General features: G+C 40.5%; 1 protein-coding gene across 3 annotated transcripts in view; it reads left to right on the top strand.

The window, feature by feature from the left end:
* The window catches only part of stk11 (serine/threonine kinase 11), a 32201-nt gene extending 13788 nt beyond the window's left edge, over positions 1 to 18413 (top strand). For all 3 annotated transcript variants that reach the window (XM_061979786.2, XM_061979788.2, XM_061979787.1), the window contains 9 exons: positions 1380 to 1463; positions 1605 to 1694; positions 1920 to 2052; positions 2165 to 2301; positions 4034 to 4161; positions 12291 to 12348; positions 12449 to 12642; positions 15332 to 15587; positions 17426 to 18413. In XM_061979786.2, coding sequence (XP_061835770.1) covers positions 1380 to 1463; positions 1605 to 1694; positions 1920 to 2052; positions 2165 to 2301; positions 4034 to 4161; positions 12291 to 12348; positions 12449 to 12642; positions 15332 to 15540 — 1033 coding nt within the window. In that variant the 3' untranslated portion in view covers positions 15541 to 15587; positions 17426 to 18413. The remainder of the gene's footprint in view (positions 1 to 1379; positions 1464 to 1604; positions 1695 to 1919; positions 2053 to 2164; positions 2302 to 4033; positions 4162 to 12290; positions 12349 to 12448; positions 12643 to 15331; positions 15588 to 17425) is intronic.
* The last annotated feature ends 12 nt before the right edge of the window (positions 18414 to 18425 follow it).

Raw genomic sequence — 18425 nt, forward strand, 5'->3', positions numbered from 1 at the left:
CAGGCCACAGCCGCCTGCTGCTGTTTTGCACGCACCAATACTCCATCAGTGTTTGCGCTAGGAATTTTCTAATGGAGTCCCAGTCATAAAAATGGGGTCCCACTTCTTTGTAACCGTATTGAAAACAAATGATAAATGTATGCATTATCCCGTTATATCTCACATTCTATATTGTGTTTTGCAAAAAGGTTGTAATAAACGTTACTTAATTCATTTAAAAAATACAAAAGAAAAACAAATTTCTATGCATATGTAAATTGATTCAGTTATAAACATTCATTCACTTTCTTCTTTCCTTCATGGATCTAAACTTTACCGCTGCCGGTATTTTTTTCTATATTTTTATTGTAATATTTTCAGAATGTGTTTGTTCTATTTTTGGCCAAAGTAAGACAAAGAAAACAATCTGAAGTTGTCTTTATTTTTTGTTTCAATGCCATGATTTTGCACGCGTGTGCACAGATTTTTCTCCATGCGGCCCCTGAGCTCAAATGAGTTTGACACCCCTACCTTATGTGTATTTGACTTAATTGAATGGAAATATTTAGTGTTTGGTGCTGCTGGACCGGAGCAGGAGGGGATAGAAAGAAGAAAAGAAAAAAGAAGACAGAGGGGGAAATTGCGGAGAGAAGAGGGGGATAAGACCGAGAGAGACATCATCAACAAAAAATAAGTGTCACTGTGACTTATTTCTGATCTATAAACGGCGCAAGTTATTTGTTATCGACGACACACTACCGTCTCCGATTCAACATTTCTGTGTTCCTAATTTCCTGCCGACTACCAGAGGATTTAATCACACCACACATCATTAAGTATTACTGCAGCCCGTGCTAATTATAGAGGAAGCATCGGGGAACAGCCGCATGAGTTCACGCAGCGGGAAGATAGTCTTCGAGATGGCGTGTTTTTAGTATTTTCTTCTCACAGTACAGTACATCTATTCATCTTACATGGTGGACACCTCAAGCGAGACCTGTTGAGGCATGTAAGAGTTTCCCCCCTCCCAACCCACACACACCCCATTATTTTACTTTGCCACTGTTTTCTCCGCACTTAACCGCTTGCACAGCATCGCCATGGAAATTTTCTTGAGCCGTTGATTGAGCAATGCTGGTCTTGTTTCCATGGCAACACTTTCAGGCCTGCCACGCCCGGGATTGGAATGACTTCTGCGTACACAAGTTTCTTCGGAATATATAGATTGTAATTCAATGAGCATGCAGTTCATCTTACAAACGTTAACCACAAAAACTAATTTCAAACTTGTTTTGGCTTAAATAATAAATTATATTTTTTTTGTGTTGGTCATTTAGTAATAATTATGATGCTATATGATACCAACACGTGTTTTTTTAATTTTTCCATTTTTTTTTCAGGGAGATTCAGCTGCTAAGAAGACTCCAGCACAAGAATGTGATACAGTTGGTGGATGTTCTGTACAATGAAGAGAAGCAGAAAATATATCCTTATTCCTCTCACTTTATTATGTGATCCAAAGGCACATCATTATTAACCCGATATGAGCACTGTTGTCTTTGTCAAGACAGATGTTGTTGCTTTTAGATTGTATTTGTTTCAAATGCCCTTGACTCGTGCTGCACGTATATGGTGATGGAGTACTGCGTGTGCGGGATGCAACAAATGCTGGACAGCGTCCCGGAAAAAAGGTTTCCTATATTTCAAGCTCACGGGTACGTCTTTCTCCTCGCCGTTCGCCCCTCTGACTTCTCACCCGCTTTCTTCTCTATCTCACTTCTATTATTAGTCTTATCCTCTCCGCAACAATAGCTCCCGGCCTAAATTTAGACCCAAGACTGCTGAGCTTGCGCTTTTCAGAATACCTCACCATATATTGCATGAATCTTATCGCAGGCTGAACTTGAAGCTTAATGGGACCGCCTCTTTGCTTTCTGCAGGTACTTTTGCCAGCTATTAGATGGCCTTGAATATTTGCACAGCCAGGGAATAGTTCACAAAGACATTAAACCAGGCAATCTGCTGTTGACAACAGACGGGGCACTTAAAATCTCTGACCTGGGAGTAGCAGAGGTGAGCTCATCTGGAAACAAAGTGATCCTCACCATCCTTGTTTCGTAGCATGGAAAGAAATGCTAAATAAAATGAATAGAGAGGGAGTTAAATGCTGTTTTTTTGTGGGCAGGCGCTGCACCCATTTGCAGAGGATGACACATGTCGCACCAGCCAGGGCTCTCCGGCCTTTCAGCCGCCCGAGATCGCCAACGGCCTGGACACCTTTTCAGGGTTTAAAGTGGACATTTGGTCTGCGGGAGTAACACTGTGAGTAGTCACAGGCTTTATTATTGTGCTTTAATGTATGGACCAAGTAGTGTAGTACAAAACCCAAAACCAGTGAAGTCGGCATGTTGTGTAAATGGTAAATAAAAACAGAATACAATGATTTGCAAATCCTTTTCAACTTATATTCAATAGAATCCACTGCAAAGACAAGATATTTAATGTTCGAACTGTGAAACTTAATTTTATTTGGCAAATAATCATTAACTTAGAAATTAATGGCAGCGACACATTGCAAAAAAGTTGGCACAGGGGCATTTTTACCACTGTTACATGGCTTTTCCTTCTAACAACACTCAGTAAAAGTTTGAGAACTGAGGAGACCAATTTTTTTAACTTTTCAGGTGGAATTATTTCCCATTTTTGCTTGATTTGAAGCTTAAGTTGTGCTGGGTCTCTGTTGAGGTATTTGACGCTTCATAATGCGCCACACATTTTCAATGGGGCACAGGTGGTGGACTACAGGCAGGCCAGTCTAGTACTCTTTTACACTCTTACTACGAAGCCACGCTGTTGTAACACGTGCAGAATGTGGCTTGGCATTGTCTTGCTGAAATAAGCAGGGGCGTCCATGAAAAAGACGTTGCTTGGATGGCAACATATGTTGCTCCAAAACATGCATGTACCTTTCAGCATTAATGGTGCCTTCTCAGATGTGTAAGTTACCCATGCCTTGGGCAGTAATACACCCCCATACCATCACAGATGCTGGCTTTGGAACTTTGCGCTTAGAACAGTCCAGATGGTTCTTCTCCTCTTCGGTCCAGAGGACACGACGTTCCACAGTTTCCAACAACAATTTGAAATGTGGACTCGTCAGACCACAGAACACTTTTGCACTTTGCATCAGTCCATCTTAGATGAGCTCGGGCCCAGTGAAGCGTTTGTGGGTGTTGTTGATATGTGGCTTTGCATAGTAGAGTTTTATCTTGCACTTACAGATGTGACAACCAACTGTAGTTACTGACAGGGGTTTTCTGAAGTGTTCCTGAGCCCATATGGTGATATCCTTTACACACTGATGTCGCTTTTTGATGCAGTACCGCCTGAGGGATCCAAGGTCTCGGGCATTGCCGCTTACGTGCAGTAATTTCTCCAGATTCTCTGAACCCTTTGATGATATTACGGACCGTAGATGGTGAAATCTCTAAATTCGTTGCTATAGCTGGTTGAGAAATGTTGTTCTGAAACAATTTGCTCATGCATTTGTTTACAAAGTGGAGACCCTCGCCCCATCCTTGTTTGTGAATGACTCAGCATTTCATGGAAGCTGCTTTTATACCCAATCATGGCACCCACCTGTTCCCAATTAGCCAAACAAGTGTTTGATGAGCATTCCTCAACTTTCTCAGTCTTTTTTGCCACCTGTGCCATCTTTTTTGAAACATGTTGCAGGCATCAAATTCCAAATGAGCTAATATTTGCAAAAAATAATAAAGTTTACTAGTTTGAATATTAAATATCTTGTCTTTGCAGTCTATTCAATTGCATATAGGTTGAAAAGGATTTGCAAATCATTGTATTCTGTTTTTATTTACGATTTACAAAACATGCCAACTTCACTTGTTTTGGGTTTTATATACTGTAACAGCTTATACTTTTCTGAGGACTTTCTACAAGTTTATCATAGAAATGTTGACAAAAGAGCAAGAGGAATTGTTAAACGATATTCAAATATAAAGCAATTATTGCCTTTATTTGTCCTTCCATTTAGATACAACATTACTACAAGTCTTTATCCATTCGAAGGGGACAACATCTATAAGCTATTTGAGAACATTGGAAAAGGAGAATTTACAATTCCTGAAGAGTGCGGACCCCCTCTTTCAGACCTGCTGCGAGGTGAGTGGGAGACTTGACAAATGTGACTCTGTAATTTCTAAATACCTCACGTGACGTTTTTTCGTTGGGGAAAAAATACCATCTTATCATTCACTCCAGGAATTTGCGATGTCATGGTGGTCACAAATTCATTTATTAATTTCAATTATGGGACTTGGGACTGTAGGGCCTCTGGACTTTGTCCAAATCCCGCAACTTCCCTGCACATTTTGTCCAGTCAGCGTCATTTTCACCAATGGAATGTGTCTCTGAGCGACACTCAAACGCGCACACCAACTGTCTAATTAAAATGTATTGTATATCCCGGACTATCGAGCACACCGTGTGAAATTAGTTATTTTCACTGAAAGATTTTGTAAATGTTTAGAAGTTATCGTCATGGACCCACTAGCTGCGGAGGTTAGAGCTCTCCAATCAGCTAAACAGACTCAATAACTCCACGGTGACGTCTTAGTGAATTTACTGAGAAATTTGTGAAACTAAAACAATCCAAAAAGAATGCCGTGGTAAGTTAATAATACCGGTACTAACACAGACACTTGAAAACATGTCACCATATTAACTAATGCTAACAATGCAAACTTCATTACATTATGACAGCACATACAAATATGCATGAAAACACTCCTACAGACGTCACACATGGGACGGTTTAGTAAGTACAAACAGTTTTAGTTATAGTGTAAAACCTACAAATGTTGCTTAGCGTGATGAACGAAGAATCTATTCGAGTAGAAACCCTATGGACGGCTAAAAGACGGATCGGCCCTTCTACTCCTGGTTAATAATTTTAAAAAGGGCAACCGCAGTAAGCGAACTCGTCCAAAAGAGGGTGGTATAGCACAAACAAGAACCCACCTGTTCAGTGTCTTTGCTTGTTTTTTTTTGTTTTTTTTTACTATTTGCATTATGGCCGTCAACAAAAAAAAATCCATAAATTAGCCGCACTGTTTTATAAGCCACAGGGTGCAAAGCATAGGAAAAAATGTTGCGTTTTATCGTCCAGAATTTACAGTATGTTTGTTTCTTGTGTTGACAAAGCAGGAACAGCAACGTGTAACAATATATCAACTCTTTATTGCTCAAACAACACAATTGTCATCCTCCCGCGGATCTCAAACCTACTTTCTACTTCTCTCTGTAGCAGTAAGCCTTCTGGGTAATGTAGTAAATAAACATTTACTATCCTATGATCATTTAACCATGATTTAGCCAACCTTTATTTATTAAAAGGTAAGAAAAAGATTTAAAAAAATACTGCTATGAATCGCTCTCAACAGTTTGCAAATGCTAGTATCGGGCGGGGGTAAATGTGTTATACTTAAATGAATGTTTAAGATGGACAAAAACTTTTCGAATGTAAAACATACACAGATAATGTTTGTAATTTGTGCACGGCATAGCAGGAAGCCTTTGGTGTTGCTTCATTCTGTAATGATTATTTCCATTATTCCTAATAATTAATTAAAACAGCACAATGTGATTTAACTGCCATCCTGTGTCTACTTTTAGTCTGTGTAGTATAAAACGAATGAAACACCAACATAGTATTTGTTATTCTGTGCTTTTGGGGATTAAGAGACCCTTAAAACATTTGATAACAAATTCATAAAATCACAAGTTAAATCACAAATGAGCCTCAAACCCAATATGTTTTTTCCAGGGCCGATAATGACTATCAGTAGTCAGGGAGGCCAATAACAGACATTTGGAATCGATATTCATTTGCAGTAAAAGTTATTTAAACATGAATAGTATATGTCAGTAAACAACTTGACATGGTTTTAAGTTGTTTAAAAAAAAAAAATAATAATAATAATAATTCAGAAACGTCGGACCAGTGTGTCTAAGAGGAGCATTGCTTTTCAAAATATGGGAAAATCTCCTGAAAAAAATGTATAAAAAAATATGGGATTTCTCTACATCATAATAAATGAAAATAACAACATAACAAATCAAATCAAATCAAATCAACTTTATTTATAAAGCACATTTAAAATTTACCACAGGGGTAGCCAAAGTGCTGTACAATGAGCAGGTTAAAAGATAAAACGAGTACCGAGCAAACACAACACAACACAAACAGAACATGATAAAAAATAAATAATTAAAATAGAATTAATAAAAACATAAAAACAGGATCACAGCAGGTGTATTATGGGGCGCCATTGCAGGATGGATATCACTCAGTGTTAAAAGCCATGGAATAAAAGTATGTTTTTAAGAGAGATTTAAAAACAGGAAGAGAGGAGGTTTGTCTAACACTCAGGGGTAGGTCGTTCCAGAGCTTGGGAGCAGCAACGGCGAAAGCTCTGTCACCTCTAAGCTTCAGCCTTGTGTCAGGGACCGTCAACAGCAGCTGATCGGCTGATCTTAAGGATCGGGTGGGGCAGTAAGGCTGAAGGAGGTCGGAGAGATAGGTTGGCGCGAGGTTGTTTAGACATTTAAAAACAAATAAAAGGAGTTTAAAATGTATTCGGTAACGCACAGGGAGCCAGTGAAGGGACGCTAAAATAGGGGTGATGTGCTCACGTCTGCGGGTCTGTGTTAGCAGACGAGCAGCAGAGTTCTGCACGAGCTGCAGGCGGGCGAGGGAGGCCTGGCTAATGCCAACATACAGGGCATTACAGTAATCAAGACGAGTCGAGATAAAAGCGTGGATTAATTTCTCAAGATCATGTCTTGATAAAAGCGGTTTCACTTTCGCTATTTGGCGTAATTGATAAAAGCTTTTTTGAACGACGCTGCTGATTTGTTTTTCGAATTTAAAATCTGAGTCAAACTTTACCCCCAGGTTTGTGACAGAGTCGCTGAGATACGGGGTCAGAGTGCCGAGGTCAACGTTGGGGGAGGGAGAGCGACTTGGACCGAACAACATAACTTCTGTTTTGTCTTCATTTAGGCTCAGGAAGTTAGCTGAAAGCCAGACTTTGATGTCGTGCAGGCAGTCAATAAGACTTTGAACCGTGTTATTTTGTGCCATGGGAAAATAAATCTGGCAATCATCGGCATAAAAATGAAATGCAATACTGTACTTCCTAAAAATAGAACCAAGGGGGAGAAGGTAAAGCGCAAATAAAATTGGGGCAAGGATTGAACCCTGGGGGACCCCATGTGGTAAAGGAGCTGTGGACGACATAAAACTGTCTACTTTTACACAAAAACTCCTGTCGGTTAGGTACGACCGGAACATCACAATAACTTGCCATCTATCCAATTTTATAACAGTTTATGGATTTAATACATTGTGAGGTTTACTCTTGAGGAACCCTGAAATATTGCAAGCATTTAAATAAAAACAATTCTGGGATCCTTCACGTAGCTTATATTTGAGACATTTTTTCAAGCTGGCTGATAAAATTTCTTCCTCGATGTTAAAGAAATTATGAGGATATGTGAGCTGTTGCCTGCTCTTCTTTACTTAACTTTACAATTTGTCAAGATATTTACACAAAGTTTGGAGTTTTCTTCATAATAATCCATCTCTGTCGCGTTAATTGATTGAATCACGAAACATGAAACTCATGGCGCTCTTCTAAGGAGCCCACGCCCCGAGTGTTGCAGGCGGAGGCTTGTCGAGCGACTCGATCGCTGCAGTAACGAAAAACAAACAAAACGGGACCGGGAAGACACCAGGAAAGAAGGACAAAAACTGGATTTCCTGGCAAAAATGGAAGGTTTTAACAGGTAAGCAGATGAGACGTACTGCAGGCAACATTAGGAGGAGAGAAAGGGGTGAGCAACGCGGTTAAAGCAGCTGAGCAGACCGGAGAAGAATTTTCTTATGAACTCAAATAGATATAAAACATAATTGGGAAGAATTATTGAGAATATAAGTAATCTTTATTCTTAAATGAATTAGAGAAACATTGGGCTTCAGCAAAAAGGGAACTTTCCTCATGCAGGGCAAAATGGCTGGAGCTTGAGCAGTGGATATTACTATCTACTTTACTAATTATTTTTTTAAAGTATGATATTGTATCTGCTGATGTAGTTCTGTTGTATTCGTGAAAATGCTAAATATCGGCACCGATAATTGGTCGAATCTACTCATAACATTGCAACTTTTGCCACTACTTTTTGGAAAAGCTTTAAAATTCAGGCATTTCAGGCAGCAACAGTCACAAAAAAGCCTGCGAAATCTTAGAGCTACAGTGTTTTACTTATTGGCGTGGCGTTCGATTCCCAGCTTCCGCCATCCTAGGTTAGGTTACTTTTAGTACCCAAAGGTAAACTTGTTTTGCAGCCAGCAAGATCAGAACATCCATTTAAACATACAGAGAAAGGAACATCTTAGATATGCAATACAAAGACCTACCACATAACAATCATCACAAACATTGCCAAGATCTTAAAATAGTACATGTACTCCAAGTTCTCCATAAAAAGGATAAAACATATAAAATCCCAATCAGATAAGATTTGGGACAAGCCAGAATAAAACACCATAAAAAAAAAAGAATAATAAAATAATAAATTGCACTAAAATAAATGTAGGCAAAAATCCTACTCATGTTTGTTGTGTCCTTGAGCAAGACACTTCACCCTTGCTCCTGATGGGTCGTGGCTAGGGCCTTGCATGGCAGCTCCCGCCATCACTGTGTGAATGTGTGTGTGAATGGGTGTCATATAGTGTCAAAGCGCTTTGAGTACCTTGAAGGTGGAAAAGCGCTATACAAGTATAACTAATTTGCCTAAATAGACAACATGATGTCTTCAAGTGGTATAAAAGATGTAAAAAGAACAAACTAGAGTTAATAGAGTGCAGAGATTCGCCACTGCAACCCCAATATGGGCTGCACCACACCGTATGCTCTCATGTTATGAGATTCCTTGCATCACTCAGTGAGGCTTCCCTAAAATTTTATGTCCTTGCCCGTTCACCACTCGTGTGCAATGTTATGTTGATACATGATAAGTTCTTTTTACAAAATTGTGCTAACTAATGGCAACACAAATATTTGTGACAGAGGCAATTGCTGTCCCTGCAGTGATAAAATTCCCACCCTGTATATTTTATCAATATATCCAGCAGGTGGTGCTCTGACATTGCAAATCTCGCCAGCCTTGCATATTTCCCCACCCACGCTATAGAAATCCCTTCAGCTGCTGACGTAGTTTTTATTGATCTGGGGCCAACAGCTGAATACTAAACACTTCGGCAGACTTCGCATCTCCCCTGTGAAATGCTGTAAAGCCCCCCTGCTAAAACAAAAGAAGTGAAGAGACTTTAACGGTGGACCTTGTATTGGCTTTATGTCAAAGCAAAAGTAGCAGCCCTAAGATTCCCAAAAGAAACCCTGGCAAGACTCTGATGCAAAGGTGTCAAGACTTGACACTAAATACTTACATGTTAAATGTAGTTTTTCTTTTTTATGGAAATCCATCCATCCATCCATTTTCTACCGCTTGTCCCATTCGGGGTCGCGGGGGGTGCCGGAGCCTGAGCCTATCTCAGCTGCATTTAGGCGGAAGGCGGCGTATACTCCTACAAATGAAGTATGCCTCCATGCAGGGGAGATTAGTTCAAGGATTCAAGGAACCACCAGCACACATGAGATGGCACGAAATGTAAGTACCTGAGGTCCCCAGATTTAACCCAATGAGTACGACAAGAATGTTTAGACGGCGTGGCGAAGTTGGTAGAGTGGCCGTGCCAGCAATCGGAGGGTTGCTGGTTACTGGGGTTCAAACCCCACCTTCTACCATCGTAGTCACGTCCGTTGTGTCCTTGGGCAAGACACTTCACCCCTTGCTCCTGATGGCTGCTGGTTAGGGCCTTGCATGGCAGCTCCCGCCATCAGTGTGTGAATGTGTGTGTGAATCGGTGAATGTGGAAATACTGTCAAAGCGCTTTGAGTACCTTGAAGGTAGATAAGCGCTATACAAGTATAAACCATTTATCATTTATTTGAGGCATTTTGAGGGTTGGGTTTCATCAATGTCTGTCACTGTTCAATTTACAGCGTGCACTCTGCAAAGGTGTCATAACACTTCAGGCTTGTGTATGACGCATGTGTGTGATGACGCATCACCTGAGATATAGTCGGTCCGTAATGACACTGACTAAAATAAACCCACCATTCTGATCAGCATTGCTGAGAGATCATTATTATATTATGCGTTCTGTATCTGCAACACATCACCGCTGTATCATCATGCTGACATTCTACTATTGCCACATTCTGCCCACAGGATAAGAGAGGGCCAAACATGTATCATCAGTGCTCATATTCACATAACTCACTGTTGGCAGGTCAAACCAGGGGATGTGTTTCAATATCCTAAACAGCCTGACACAGTTTGCCATACCGAAATATCAGATTGATTGAAACAAATCCCTCTAAGATACCGCCAATAGAAACGGTTTGGAAAAGACAAAACAGTTTTGGAAAGTAGATGTCGGAACATTGACAATGACATCCATTATGAGACAATCACATCAAGAGGTAAAAGGATTAACTGAATATTTTTAATTAAATAACTCAATTACTTGCAATAGACCAAAGTGTTGATTTATGTTCTGTTGTTTTGATTAATCTTTTGAGTGTTAATTAATTATGGTAAATAAAATTTTAAAAAATCTGGAATCTATGGTCTGTCTGTAGCTTTAAATATGTTCAGTTCAGTTCAGTTTCAGTTTATTTGGAACATGCATACGATACAATGTAATGCATCACATATTTCCAGTTGTTTCATTACAGCACGTCCGAAAAGGAGCAGGAAGAAGCTGAGCGTATTAAATCCTACCTCTTTTCATACCATAGCAATTTCATCCCATTTCCTTGTTCACTGTAACAGAACAGTAAATAAGTAAATAGTATACCATAGTAAGTAAACACATATTAAATACATAAATCTTTATCTAAAAAAAAAAGTGTTCAAGATGTTCATCATAATTATTGTTCTGTATACTTTGTGAACACTTGTAGTTCGAACAGTCTCTTAAATTGAATCATATTGGTGCTTTGTTTGATTTCTTTGGTTAATCCCTTCCCTAATTTAATTCCACATACGGATATGCTAAAGGTTTTAACTGTTGTATGAGTATACAAATGTTTTAAATTAGATTAAGGTTCATCCATCCATCTTCTTCCGCTTATTCGAGGTCGGGTCGCGGGGGCAGCAGCCTAAGCAGGGAAGCCCAGACTTCCCTCTCCCCAGCCCCTTCGTCCAGCTCCTCCCGGGGGATCCCGAGGCATTCCAAGGCCAGCCGGGAGAGATAGTCTTCCCAACGTGTCCTGGGTCTTCCCCGTAGCCTCCTACCGGTCGGACATGCCCGAAACACCTCCCGAGGGAGGCGTTCGTGTGGCATCCTGACCAGATGCCCGAACCACCTCATCTGGCTCCTCTCGATATATTTCTCTTTTGTTGAGAAGAATTGTTGTACATTATTGGGTAGCAGGTTATAGTTTGCTTTGTACATCATTTTAGCAGTTTGCAAATTCACCAAATCATCGAATTTCAATATTTGTGATTCAATAAATAAATGGTTTGTGTTTGTGTATGTGGACATAGTTTTCGCACAGCTGCTTCAATACTGCGCCTATGAGAGTGGTGGTGTGTGGCGGAAAACGACAGAGTTTTTTTATTTCTTTATTTATTTTAATCAATACACACATTTTAAAAGTGCAATTGTCAATGATCATGTATTGTTGCGTCAAACTCTAAACAACTAACGTAGTCAATGTTATGTGAGATATGATTTTCGGGAGAGGGCAGCACATATATCACACGGAAGCTGTATCTACAAATCTTAAAAAAATAATAATTTTTTGTTTATATGTTTATTTGTGGTTGGCTGCCACAAATAAATGAATTTATGAGAAACCCTGGGTGATATACTGCTTATTACCGCTCTTTGCGAGCGCTCTTGGGTTAAAGCGCTACATTTTATACCATCAAGGACTGGTTCAGATGGAACATATCCTACTCAAAATGCTAATAAAGTGTGTTTTTTGGTATAACCAAACAGAAATTACACATTTTTCTTTGGTACATTTAATATTGTACCTTAAATGTCTTCTAATCAATGACCATTGAGGGGCATTTATTCGCTCATTAAAAGTAATCTTTCAGGCGACTATAGAAAAATATTGGTTGACATGATGTATGTGTTATGTTCTCAGGGATGCTGGAGTATGACCCTGCAAAGAGATTCTCTATACAAAACATAAGGCAACACAAGTAAGCCATCTTGAACCAAATATGGAAACAGTTTCCACTCTTCTAAGAAATCAAAAAAGAGATTTTTGTCACTCATGCGCCAATTCTCCTGTTCTGCCAGCTGGGTGCGTAAGAAACACCCTCCGACAGAGCTCCCCGTGCCCATCCCTGCTAGCGCCGAGGGCAGGGACCCTTGGCGCAGCATGACCGTGGTGCCATACCTGGAGGACCTCCATGGCTACACCGAAGAAGACGACGACGAGCTTTATGATGGCGAGGACGAGATCATATACACTCAGGATTTCACTGTGCCAGGTTTGTGGGCACTTTAGGCACTATTTGTTTTTTACACTTTGTCCTTAGCTTGGCGCTAAGTGCTTGCTTTTGCTTCCGAGTACTTGATGCGCTGAGGCAATGGCAGCTTATTAGTTTGACATGACATCAGGATGCAGTGCATTCTTGCCGGAGAGGGGAATGAATTTTGGATGCGAAGATAATGACCACATCTTCTGTGACGTGAAGACTTCCCTCCCTTCTTTTTTCATCTGCGACCTATATCAGTTGCTAGGCAACAGCCTGCAATGATAAATGCAGCAGTCAGTGCTGGCCGAACATCTACAAGTGTTGGCCCACTTAAGTCCAGATGGAGCCGCAGAATGTGAATGGAGTGCTCTAGAAATTGTCCAGTGGAGATGGTTTTGTTGTTGAAAATGTGAACTGTTTTCCAGGATTCACTCCCACGTGTGCAAAGCAATGTTGTACTTATTGCGTTGACACTGGTTACATAAATGCATGGCGGGAAACCGCTACGGCAGCCGTAGTAAAGAAGCAGTGTAGTTCATCGATCCATCCATTTACTACCGCTTGTCCCTTTTGGGGTCGTGGGGGGTGCTGGAGCCTATCTCAGCGGCATTCGGGCGGAAGGTGGGGTACACCCTGGACAAGTCGCCACCTCATCACAAGGCCAACACAGTTCAATCATGTTTTATTTATGATTTAATGCAGGAGTTTTTTAAGTATGGCATACTGAGCCTCGCCCTTGGTGAATATACAGTACAGGCCAAAGTTTGGACACACCTTCTCATTCAATGCATTTTCTTTATTTTCATGACTATTTACTAGTGATGGGTCCGGCAACACCGATGCATCGGCGCATGCGTCGAGCTCATAGAGGGAAACCCTGTGTCGGTGCGCGTACCGCTTTTAGAAAGTCACGTGACCGATCATGAGCTGTTTTGGTCACGTGACTGATACGCGAACTGTGTCGCACTCCCGCCTCCTCTGTGCCCTGTGAGCGGGTCTTTTCTACAGCCGGAGAAATAATAACTAAGAAGAGACGACTGAAGTGTTGATATCAACCAAACCTAAATTCCCCCCCCCCCCTCCACATCCCACACCCCGGGTTGTAAATAATGTTAATAATTCAATGTATATACTCTGATGATTAACTTGTGTGATGACTGTATTATGATGATAGTATATATCTGTATCATTAATCAATTTAAGTGGACCCCGACTTAAACAAGTTGAAAAACTTATTGGGGTGTTACCATTTAGTGGTCAATTGTACGGAATATGTACTGAACTGTGCAATCTACTAATAAAAGTCTCAATCAATCAATGAAAGAAATCGTCTAAAATTGAATACGTTGGAAAAACTGTTTTTTTTTATAAAAATGTGTAAAAAATTAATTTAAAAAAATCCCAGTCCACAAGCATCCTCATTCACAACACATTCTCTTAGATTTCCATGTTATGATACATGTTCACATTTTTTATTGACTGTATCTAAAAAAGATAAAAATATGTTTATTTAAATGAAGATATGAAATAATCCTAAATGAAATACAATGACTTGGTTTATAATGTATATACTAGGTCATAAAATCAGTGTCAGTTGAGTCGGTCCATAGGTTGCCTGTAGGGATTTTTAATGTCCAGCAGATGTCAGTATTTAGTGACACAGTATCGACACAGTATCAGTACAGTTTTTCAATGTGTCGAAACGCTTCATGACGCCTCATCAACCCATCACTACTATTTACATTGTAGATTGTCACTGAAGGCATCAAAACTATAAATGAACACGTGGAGTTATGTACTTAACAAAAAAAGGTGAAATAACTGAAAACATGTTTTATATTCTAGTTTCTTCTAAATAGCCCCCCTTTGCTCTGATTACGGTTTTGCACACTCTTGGCATTCTCTCGATGAGCTTCAAGAGGTAGTCATCTGAAATGGTTTTCACTTCACAGGTGTGCCTTATCAGGCTTGATTAGTGGAATGTCTTGCTTTATCAATGTGGTTGGGACCATCAGTTGTGTTGTGAATGAGAAAGTGTGTCCAAACTTTTGGCCTGTACTCTATAATTCTATGTTAGCTACGTCTCTGTGTTTATAATGTATATTTTCTGCTGGATCTACTCATTATCTTTTACGGCCCTTTTTTTGCTGCAGCTGTTACATATACTGTAATATTGTACATGGTATTTGGGATTTGTTATATATTGTATATAATATATACAATATAATATATTAGGATATATTATATACTATATGATATGTAAATATTATGTTATATTTTATATTGCTTCTATGGTACATTTTTAGTTTACATTATACCTTTTGTTTTCACCCTCTTTTTGTACCCTTGTGTGCACGATCCTTTCCATCATTTGTAGCTGAGCTGCTGTGTGGAACAATTTCCCTTGTGGATCATTAAAGTTTGTCTAAGTCTAAGTCTATTACAACTGGGGCCTGACAAACTGATTTCTGAAGCATATTGTGTGGCATTTTCTGCCTACCCTGTTTACTCTGTCATCGTAGTAAGTAAAAATAGATTAATTTTGCTTTTAAACATACCGGGGTAATTGTATTTATCATAAGATTGAAAAACATGTTTTGAAATCTCTTCTAAAGTCTTCTGCTCCCTCTCGCACTTTAAAACAACGCCTTTTTAACTGCTATTAATTGATATCACGTCCATCTTTGTGTTGGACATGTAGGTCAAGTGGCTGAAGAAGACCACGATCTTGGCCTCACAGACTACAGCCCGCCAGTGACTAAGCCCGTCTGCGTGAACGGGACCGAAGGAGGGTCTCTAACCAGCAAGGCTAAAGCGGAACGTCGGCCCTCGTCCTCATCCAACCCCTCCCGCAAAGGGGTCTCCACAGTCAGCAAGATCCGAAAGCTCTCCACCTGCAAACAGCAATGACGTCCCGTCCCTCTCCTCTCCGGTCTCTGTCGGCAGCAGCCCACCTGGTGAGTGTGTGACTATGCATGAGAAAACTTGAAAGGGAAAGTGGGCGTTGGGAGTTCATTCAACCGGAGACAGTTACTGAAAGAGAAACAGAAGACACAGCCTTTGCTAATAGAACAATAAATAGTAGAAATGAGACAGATTATCATGCAGATGGAGGCGTATAAGTGGCATTCAGAGAGCGGCCGTTATTGGTATTCAGCGAGCAGTACTGTGACTCAGCTGTAAACTCTACACTCAAACATTCCCATCATCACCATTAACACTGCTGTGGGTTAGAGTGTAGCTTTTCATGAGGAAGAAGAGCACATTCTAGATAGGATGGCGATTTGAATCAATTGCTACTTTTTATTAATATTTTTTAATGTGGATTTTGTTAAGAATTCTGCCAAATATCATGTGGAAATGTTAAGTCGCATCTTGATTAGGAAATGGGTATTGTTTACATTTTAACCAATACTAGTACTAAATTGAAGTTGAACAGGCAAGTAATTGAAATACTTGTAATTACATTAATTGAATAACTAAGTAATACATTCAAAACTAAGAACTAATATCCAGATTACTACTTATGTGTTGAAATATTGATGCTCATATTTCACTGTCGAAGGTGAGCCATGTAAATAAGACCGCCCACAAAACGGTGCATCCTGAAGCGACTGTCAGAAAGTGGCTTGAAGATGGTCTGTAAAACATAATCTATGCAATATTTTGACCAAAGAACCACCATTACATGTTATGTAGACCACAAGGAAATGTTTTAAATTTAGAAAAAAAAAATATGACCCCTTTTAATGCGCCCTTTAATGCACCCTATAATCCGGTGTGTCTTATAATGATAAATAATGATAAATGGGTTATACTTGTATAGCGCTTTTCTACCTTCAAGGTACTTAAAGCGCTTTGACAGTATTACCACATTCACCCATTCACACACACATTCACACACTGATGGCGGGAGCTGCCATGCAAGGCGCTAACCAGCAGCCATCAGGAGCAAGGGGTGAAGTGTCTTGCCCAAGGACACAACGGACGTGACTAGGATGGTAGAAGGTGGGGATTGAACCCCAGTAACCAGCAACACTCCGATTGCTGGCACGGCCACTCTACCAACTTCGCCTCGCCGTCCCAATATATGAAAAAAGACCTGACTAGGCATTGTGCCTTATAATCCGGTGCGCACTATGGTCGAGAAAATACGGTACTTTTGTTTTTTCTATGTATTCATTGTTTTTCAAAGAACCATGAAGGAATTTTAAACCTTAGCTTTTACACAATTAACGACGTGTTCCAATTAAAACATAAAAACAGCTGAACTTGTGGTTCAGAGCCAAAAAATCAAATGCAAAAGCCAATTCGGAATGCCAAGTGACTGTGACCAGTTGTGGTATCGCAATATTTACTCCCACTTGGTGTTTACTTTATGATTTCTCTGCTATTTAGGCAACAGACTAGTGGGGCCTGATTGAAGTGTACCTTCTGTTTTCAGAATCCATTTCACTTCAGTTGATTCACGGTTGTCGATTGATCAAATGCCACACGATCGACAGAAATTGATCTGTCCTGCCTGTAACGTGAATACGACTTCCCGTTCCAAAGTGCTACCCCAATTCGCTCTTTCACATGCTGCCGTACGCTCCGGGTTTATCAGTCACGGGTGCAGCGCGGAGGAGTAGCTGCGTGTTGACGTGACGATGCGATGACTCACCCTGAAGGAGCCGCACCAAATCCGTAGGATGTTTGTGTCTCTCCTTCACAACAACATGAGTCCTTCCGTGTTAACAGCGTCACTTAGGAGCAGGGCATGTGCGTCAATCTCCTTTCTTACTTTGTCTTCCAGGTGTTCTATCCCTGTCCTCCTCCTGTCCACAGCGGGCAGAGAAACCTGCTGAGCCCTTATACCTCCATGGACCACTGGCCTGTCGTCCTGTAAAAGTGTGCCCTTAAAGCGATGAGTGAAGAAGGTGGACACCATGACACGTTCTCTTTGCTCTGAGATGAAAGCAACCCTCCATTTCCTCCAATGATCTTGCTTGTTAAGCTCCTTGGGTGTCCTAACTTCATGATGACCTCCTATCAGGAGGGTGGCAAATGGTGCACTGGACTTCACAAGCCCATCATTCATCCTTTTACTTGTCACATCTGTAGCAAATACTAATGGAAGAGGGGCACGTCCCTCCACTAATGTTAAGTTAAAGTTAAAGTACCCATGATTGTCACACACACACTAGGTGTGGCGAAATTATTCTCTGCATTTGACCCATCACCCTTGATCACCCCCTGGGAGGTGAGGGGAGCAGTGAGCAGCAGCGGTGGCCGCGCCCGGGAATACATTTTTGGTGATTTAACCCCCAATTCCAACCCTTTGATGCTGAGTGTCAAGCAGCGAGTGTAGTCAGTTCTCGGAGCAAAGAGAGTCACCCGGGTTAGCAAGACATTCTCCACAGATGCTCTGTGGCAGCATTATAGCGCCTGGAGTCATTTTTTACAGCGGTATTACAGAATTCTGTCTAAAAGTGGCTTTTGGCCATTTTTTGCGGGGGTTTACAGAACCTTAAAGCAGTTTTAAGGCACAGTGTGATGTGTTGGAGGGAAAGTAATTAAAGAGAAAAAGAAAAACATTGATGCATAGTTCAATTTTTAAATCTGACAAGATGATGCTCTTGTGCTACTACTACCAACATAAAACCTGCATGCTGTACAAAGCTGGAAGAGCAGACTGACTGACTGTCTTTTAGGTCAACCACCTTGTTGGGGACTTTTGATTTCCCTTAGTTTTGTTTTTCCAATGAATATTTTTTAATTATTATTTATATAAAAATATCCCAAAAATCTGCTCT

This window comes from Nerophis lumbriciformis, linkage group LG19 (genome assembly GCF_033978685.3).
Source record: "Nerophis lumbriciformis linkage group LG19, RoL_Nlum_v2.1, whole genome shotgun sequence".
In the NCBI taxonomy this organism is placed as follows: Eukaryota; Metazoa; Chordata; class Actinopteri; order Syngnathiformes; family Syngnathidae; genus Nerophis; species Nerophis lumbriciformis.